Source organism: Pteropus vampyrus, unplaced genomic scaffold, assembly GCF_000151845.1.
Source record: "Pteropus vampyrus isolate Shadow unplaced genomic scaffold, Pvam_2.0 Scaffold231, whole genome shotgun sequence".
Taxonomy (NCBI): domain Eukaryota; kingdom Metazoa; phylum Chordata; class Mammalia; order Chiroptera; family Pteropodidae; genus Pteropus; species Pteropus vampyrus.
Genome location: NW_011889012.1, coordinates 499616 through 507421, shown reverse-complemented (window position 1 = coordinate 507421; position 7806 = coordinate 499616). Strand labels below are relative to the sequence as shown.

The following is a 7806-nucleotide window of genomic DNA, read 5'->3' as shown; positions in this document are numbered from 1 at the left end:
ACTCACAGTACCCCCACCTGGTCCCGAGTACTTACAGTACCCACACCTGGTCCCGCCTTCAAAGATGAATCCGTTGGGCACGGCCCCATAGCGCCTCAGGTCAGACAGCTTCCACTGCCCTGTGACGGCCGGAGGAACGTCCCTGGCCACCACAAGGACATCGTTGCAGAGGTGGAGGGTGGCAGGGCCGCTCTCCAGCTTGGTGCCTGGAGCCACCGTCACATGGAACCTGTGCACTGAGAGCCGGGAAGGGGAGAGAGGGTGTCACGGGGCGGGTGGAAGGGCCACTCCTGGCGTCAGCTCCGGGAGATGGGGCTGCTCTGCACCGAGGCCGGCCCCAGGCAGCTGCCCCATCCAGGTGCAGCGTCTGGCGTGGTGGCTGTTCCTGCCTGGCCCTTCGGGGACCACCTTCATTCCAGGTGGGCCAGTCGCCCTGACCACCCCTCCCCACACGAATGGCCGACTTGGTTCCAGCGAGTTCGGGCCACAGCTCCTCACGGGAGGCTGCTGACAATGCTCTGGGTGGGGGTCCCTCTTCACGGAGCACCCCCCTCGGGACACAGCCTGCCATGGTGGCCGGCAGAGCCCCATGTCACAGACTAGGGCCCAGCTGGTGGCCAGTTCGTGGAGTACCTGGGGTCTGCCTCGCAGCCCAGCCAGGCCACAGGGCCACGCCCAGGCGCATGGGTGTCAGCGAGCCCATGCTCACGTCCTCGTCATGATTTCTATCAAGGCACCAAGAGAGCATGCCAGCTACCTGTGTGCGAGGACCCCGCAGCCCATGACAGAAAAAGGTAGCTGTGCCTCTGAGCCAGACGAGCCGGCAGAACCCCGACTGGACAGCCACGCTTTCTCCCCGGCACCCTCTCACCGAGCCTTCTGCATGCCCCCCCCGAGGCACGGGGCCTGGGGCCCGTACAGGATGCCGATCCCAGCCGCACTGGGGCGAGCCAGCAGGCCGCATCCTCCGTCTGCCTCCTCCCGAACAGGACCCCGAGAGCACCGCCCTCCCCTGGCCTTCCTGCCCAGCTCAGGGCACAGGACCTGCTACATGTCCTGCGGGAGACTCAGAGGGACAGTGACCCTGTGACATTTGCCCCTTCCCACCTGGCTCTGGGCTCGGGTGGCCAGGTCAGGGAGCAAAGGGTAGCACCTTGGAAGGTCACTCTGCTTAGACAGCCACCCGCTTAGGTTGAAAGCCCTGGTTCTAATGAACGGGATGGAGTTAGGCAGCTCGAGGGGCCCCGGCAGCGCCCCCTTGCTCCCCTAGACCCCAAACGCAGTGTCCAGGCAAGATGGCCCTCAGCACACACCCCCGCTCTATGCCCTGGAGTCCGGTCACGGCCTCTGCAGCACGGGACACTTAAAGATGGAGGCCAAGGGGGACCCCTGCCGTGCCACCCATCACTCACCCTCGCCGAGTGCGTAGCGGATCCGGGTGTCCCAGGCACACATGGCCTCGCGGCTGTCGAAGCCCAGCATGACGGCCTGCGACAGGCAGACGATGGCCAGCGTGTGGGCCAGGCCCTCGTAAGGCAGGCCGAGGTCCAGGCCACAGATGTCCTCCAGCATCAGGCTGCTGCGTTCCCGCAGGCCCTTGGCCCGCTCGGACTTGTCCTTGTAGGCGAGCATCAGCAGGCAGTCTGCGGGTGAGCACAGAGCCTGCCCTTCCTGCCACACGCACGCCCACCTGCCCTCCTGGGTCTCTGTGTTCCCAAGGTGTGACCGGCCTCCAGCCCTGGGGAGTGGCGAGGGCCACTGTGCCTCAGGCCCCACTGCAGACCCCACACAAGCCCCGTCTCTTCCCCGTCTGCAAGGGACGTGCCCGAGTCTGGGCGAGCCAGGCCTGTCCTCAAGTTCAACGTCGTGATTGCTGAGCCTGCTACCCCAGCGCAAAGCAGGCAGCCACTCTCCAGGGGCCCATCCCAAATGTGGCTGCACCCCACCTCCCCCCACCGTGTGGCCCTGACCCATCCCGTCTCCGCACCCATCCTCCCCGCCCCCACCCCACCCCAGGCCCAGTCTGTGGTGGAGGTGCAGCGTCTGGGGGCCCAATGTGATGCCAGAACATTGAAGTGTGAGAACCCTGAATGCCATGCAAGCTCCAGACATCTGGTCCCAGGCCACACAGGAGAGGCCAGAGGCCATGGCACCTGCGGGGGACACGGGGGAGGGGCAGCGCGGTGACCTTCCTCTTCAATGCCTGAAAAGCAGGCCCTGCAGATCCCAGGGAGAGCTGAATCCTGAGCAAACATGACTCAAACGCTAACTGTGAGCTGGGATGAGAACAAGGCGCCGTGGTTTGCTCCCTGCCCTGCCCAGTGCCTCGGACCACGGCCTCGGCCTCACAGCGAGGGGCCTCGGCCTCACAGCGAGGGGCCTCAGCGACGACGAGGCCAGGGTCCGTGGACACCCGCCCGCTGCTCACCTCGGCCCTGCAGCCTGACAGCGGGCGGAAACTAACACACGACTGAGTCTCGGCAAATGGGTGACGGCGATGGGGGCTTCGCTTCCTACTTAAAACCCAGTTCTTTGTGTTCAAAACGCTCATATCAGAAAAAAGCAAAGATGCTCCCAATGGAGGGAAAAAACCCCAGAACCCACAGAAACCCGTCTGAGGGCCTCAGGGTGTTCTCTCCCAAGCGTGGCCCCGTGGAGGGGGCGTGACCGGCCCAGGAAGAAGGCAGTCACACGGGCGGGCCGCGTGAAAAGCACGTGTCACCATGGAAACATCAAGCTGTCAGCAGAGGCCTAAGGGAAGCGCCTGAGGGAGGCGGAGCTCGCAGAGCCACAGGAAGAGGCTGGCACCACCACACCTGGGGCGGCCCCCGAGACACACGACCACTTCCTGTGCCCCTCGCTCTGCAGCAGGCTCTAGCATCTCAGAGCGGTCATTCCCCTTGGCTGTCTGTCCCTCGTCTATTTGCTGTCTCCCACCCGGAGGTGAGCTCTGCATGGCGACAGCCCCATCGTTGGCCTGGCTCAGAAGAGAGTGAGGACATCATGTCAGATGAAAGACCATCGCTTTAGGCATGGCCTGACCAGCAGGGCAGAGCCTGACTGTCACCTCCTTTGTTCTAGGAGTTATGCTCCCAGTAATACAGCCAAGAGCAAGGTCGACAAACTTTTCTATAAAGAGCCAGACGATGACAGTTTTCATCTTCACGGGCTGTGCAGTCTTGGTCACAACTACTTAACTGCAAAAGCAGCCAACAGCCTGTAAGTGAGTGGCTGGGTTCCAACAAAACTTTATTACAGAAGCAAGCGGAGGCTGGATCTGGCTCGAGGCTGTGGTCTGCCGACGCCTGGTGCAGAGTCGTTGCTACGACAGCCACCACACTGCCCTGGAGCTCCTCCCGCCTTCCTAGCGGGAGCAGGTCTCTGTCCTAGGCGTCCTGGACCCCGTCCTGGACGTCCTGGACGTCTGCACCTGCAAGCCTGGCTTGGGGGCCGTGTGCAAGGGCCGACATTTGTCCCTGAGTCTCATTTCCCCTGGGCTGCCCCATCTTTTTGGGTTCCGGCTGCGCCTGAAGTGCAGCTCCTACCCTGCTCCCTAAGGAGGTTGGAGACCCCATCTGCAGTGGGCTGAATGGGGCGGGGCGCCCAAAAGACACGTCCACGCCCAACCCCCCAGAACCTGAAATGTGACCATATTTGGGAAAAGATCCTTGCAGATGTCAGGAAGTTAAGGATCCCGAGGTGAGACCACCCCGGACTATGCGTGGGCCTTCAGTCCAATGACAGGGGTCTTCCAGAGAGACAGCAGACACAGACATACACACAGGGAGGCGGTCACGTGAAGATGGAGTGATGGCACCACAGCCCAGAAACGCCTGCGGCCACCAGCAGCCAGAAGAGGCGGCAAGAAGCCTCCACAAGCGACTCTAGCAAGAGACCGGGGCCTGCCACACCTTGGTGTTGACCTTCCGGCCTCCGGGGCTGTGAGGGTGCATTTCTGCTATTTCAAGCCCCCAGTTTGTGATACCTGTTACGACCGCCCCAGGAAACTAAGAGACCATCCGAGTCACCGTTTCACGTTTAAATGTGAACGGAACAGGGTGAGGGACAGGGCTGGTGGGAGCTGACCGGAGTCACACCCCGGGTGCTGGAGCGGCTGACGCCCACCCCATACTCGGCGTCCCCAGGCCCCGCAGCAGGGCACCATGTCCTCCGCTGCTCTGTCCCCTCTCCCCTCTCCATCACCTTAGGCAATGAATTGATCCTATTTTTAAAACCCATTCTGCAAGGAGGGCAGCTTAGGGGAACCCTGCCGTGGTAACGGGAAGTGGGGGATGGAAATTCTCAGTCCGGGGCCCAAGCAGGGTCCGTGGACACACCGGGCACCCAGACACCAGAGCTGTACCCGCTGACCAGCTCCTCCAGGGACCCAGGCAGGAAGCCCAGAAGGACTGGCCCTTGGCAGGGGCTCCCGGTCAGGGCTGAGAAGGCACCGCTGGCCTTTCCATCCAGAACACTGGCCATCCCACTCAGGTGGCCTTTGTCGGGCTCCCCACTGTGCCAGGCAGGCCCTAAGGACCCTGAGAGGAACCAGTGGGCCCAGGCCTAAGGGGGCACAGGCAGCCTGGCCTGGCTGGGGGTGAGGGAGGAAGGGGGAGGGTGGGTGTAGGGGCAGGAAAGGCAAAGGCCCTGTGGGCAACATGCGTCCTGCAGAGGATCCTGCTCCCTGCAGGGCCACGGAAAGAGCCCCCACTGGGCTGCACCCCGAGTCCGCCCAACTCCCACTCCATCCCACAGCCCCCCACATCCCCAAGGCCCTCGTTTGGCTTGTGAGCTCAGGGCCAGGGACTCCCCAGAGGGGACCATGGAACTTCGAGGTGGAAGGACCTGGCCCAGCAGCCCCACCGGGAACAGCGTCGTGCTGGACGGAATGGCCAGTGCGAAGGCCTGGAGGCTGGGCTGGCACGGGGGGCGGGGAGGAGTGACCCAAGGTGCTGGCGAAGGGTCAGCAGGGCCGGCAAGCCAAGCCCAGCACCTCGTCCCAACACACCAGGGAGCCCCGAGGGCTCTAAGCAAAGAGGACCCGGCCCGGCTGTGCGTGGACAGTGGACACGGGGCAGCAGCAGCGGCCTCCAGGCTCTGAGGGAGGTGCCTGCAGAAAAGGGGCCCAGGCTCCTGCCACTCTCCAGTAACCATGGAGACAGCCTGGAGGGCACCTTCCTCTGCCTGGACCCCTGGTGAGCACAACGCAGGGCTGAGGGGAGGAGGAGGGAGGGTGCTGGACTCTCCGGGGGAGGCCTGGGGAGGGGTTGCTGGGGCGGGGCCAGGGGCGCGGTGCTGTCCTGGACACGTGAGCCCCATCGGACACGCGCGTATGCAGGGGGCTGGATGTAAATATAAGTGGGGAGTCAGGAGCCCTCGAAAGCGTTTGCAGCCGGGCCCAGCAGGGAGGGCTCTGTGGGCGGCCTGCACGAGGACAGAAACACCCACAGGACACAGCTGGAGCCCGTGACAGAGGCCAGAGGAGCAGCAGCTGGATCAAGCCCTCGGAGGTCACAGTGACCTTGAGGAGTGTCTTCAGGAAAGCAGCCTGGGGGCAGCAGCCGGGGACAGCCCCAAGCAGCTGGGGCTGGAGGGCCACTGACCAAGGGTCTGCGAGCACCAGAGGCCACAGCCAGGAGGCACCGTCTGACCCACGGGCCAGGCCCCTCAGTGACCCCATTCGGGAAGGACGCACGTGGAGGGCCATGTGGGTATCGGCAGGAGACCGCAGGTCCACCGCCGGCCACCCAGGGCAGGGGCTACTCAGGTGCCTGCAGAGGACTCACCCACGTCAGGCCGAGCGGCTGCAACTCCCAAGCCTGAAGCAGGGGTGTGGGAGGCCCCAGGGGACCGGAGGGCTGGCTGCTGTCACGCCTGGCCACAGGCTGCCTGCCCGGCCAGGGCCTAGACGTCGCACCCACTCCCGTGGGGCACAGATGATCAGCAGTCAGGAGGGGCCACCCGGGACCCCCTGGGACCCCACCCACTCAGCGGAGCTGACGCCACGTGGGGAGGGCACGGGCTCTGTGCCCCGCTCCTGGGCCCGGGGGCTTCGCGCTGCCCAGGTGCTGCCGGGAGCGGCCGGCCTCACTCAGCAGGTCCCAGCCCTGCAGGGCTGCGGTGAGGGACCCCGCCCTCCTGGAACTCGGCACTGACCCGAGCAGAGACGGCATGCACACTGCGCTGTCAGTGGTGGCCATGCAGACCCCGGCTGGCTCCAGGCAGCGGGGGGCTGAGGGCGGGAGGCCGTCCGGACGGGACTGCTTGGTCTCTGGGCCTCAGCCCTCTGCCCATCATGACCCAAAGGCCTAGGACTCAGGGTCCCTCCTGGTGGCTTTTCTGTACTGGATGATGTCCCCAGGCAGCCCGCACAGGATGGGACGTGGTGAGGCAGGACCCCTGAGCGCTGTGTCCCTGTCCGAGAGCTGCCAGCTGCTCTGTGAGTGCCTCTGGAAGCCCCATCCGCCGGCCTCCCCCTCTGGCCAGCGTGCTTGACGCCCCCTCCCACCGTTCTAAGCCCCGACACAGGGAGGAAGAGAGAGGCTGCCCAGGGTCACTCGAAGTGGGCCCTGGACTGGGGAATTCTTTGGCCAGGTCAGAGTCCGAGACCCCAAGGGACCCACCACTGAAGCGCTTGTCACTCGGGACTCACCCCTTCCCTCCCCTTCGCTGACTACAGCTTATCCTATGAAGCTGGTGAGGAAACACGCAAACAGGATGGGGCACCCCTCGGCCCGCCCAGCCCGGTGCCTCGTAAGTGTCCTCGTGGGCCCTCCCGGGAAGGAAGTGACCTTTAAATGTAGGGTCCCAGGTTTTCCGCAGCAAGAAGCCAGGCGGCACCCTCTGTCCTTGCCACACTCGGGACCTGGCGATCTTGGCTGTGAGGTTCTCCAGGACGTGGGCCTGCTCCCCCCAGAGCCGAGTCCAGCTGGGGGGCTGGCCTTAAGGACAGGGGTGGAGAGGTGACCGCTGGGGCCACGGGAAACTGGGGCTGCACCCTCACGGCCAGGCTGCCCCAGCACTGGGAGAGCGGCTGTGGGGGAGGGCGAGGTGTCAGGGGCTCTGGGCAGAGGGGACGGGCTGCCCGGAGGGGAGCAGAGCCACCAGCACTGGGCAGTGACGGCAGGGGGCGCAGGGCAGTGGGCTGAGACTCTGCCTCGGCTCAGGCGCCTGTGAGCTGACTGACCGCGGTCTTCAGCCAGCGGTGGGTGTTCTGAGACGCTGGGCACGGGGATGGGAGATGGTGGGTGCAGGGCTCGGAGGGGGTGTCAGCCCGGAGGGGTCAGAATGTGTCCACCGCCCCCCTGATCCCCTCATCCAGCCCCTGGCCTTGGCAGCTTTTCGACCACAAGGCTTCTGGGCACAGGCAAAGCGAGGACACGTGATGACTCGTGGGGTTGAGGGCCCGCCCTGAACCCCAGTGCAGAAGGCCCTGCAGGTGCCCCCCAGGACGGAGCTCCCCTCCCAGGGGGCTCTCTAATGCTGAAGGGAGCCTACGGCCAACACTGCAAGTCACAGCCCCACGCGGGGACAAAGGCCAACCCCACGGCTGCCGTGCCAGCGGGACGCCGGTCCCAGACGTCACACAGGCTCCAGCCCACCAGGGACCCACCAAGCAGCACTGAACCTCCAGCCAGCCCTGCTGCAGCCACAGCTGGCCAAAGCCCTTCCTGTCGCCGTGGGCCTTTGTCTGTGCTGCCCCTGCCCATTCTCTGCCTGCCAGGGCCCCCATCTCCCAGCCCCTACCCCCTCTACCAGCCACCCCCCAACCCCCGACTTCCCCAGGACAGGCATCCAGCAACACCA

At 65.0% G+C, this 7806-nt stretch overlaps 1 protein-coding gene across 4 annotated transcripts in view; it reads right to left on the bottom strand.

Moving 5' to 3' along the window:
* DOK7 (docking protein 7) overlaps positions 1–1989 on the bottom strand; it is a 12234-nt gene extending 10245 nt beyond the window's left edge. For 2 of the 4 annotated variants that reach the window (XM_023519678.1, XM_023519679.1), the window contains exons 1-2: positions 1413–1989; positions 36–236 (exon numbers count right to left, since the gene is read on the bottom strand). In XM_023519678.1, the coding sequence (XP_023375446.1) occupies positions 36–236; positions 1413–1974 (763 nt within the window). In that variant the 5' untranslated portion in view covers positions 1975–1989. The remainder of the gene's footprint in view (positions 1–35; positions 237–1412) is intronic. The other 2 variants (XM_023519677.1, XM_011373799.2) reach the window with 2 other exon arrangements.
* Between the last annotated feature and the right edge of the window lie 5817 nt (positions 1990–7806).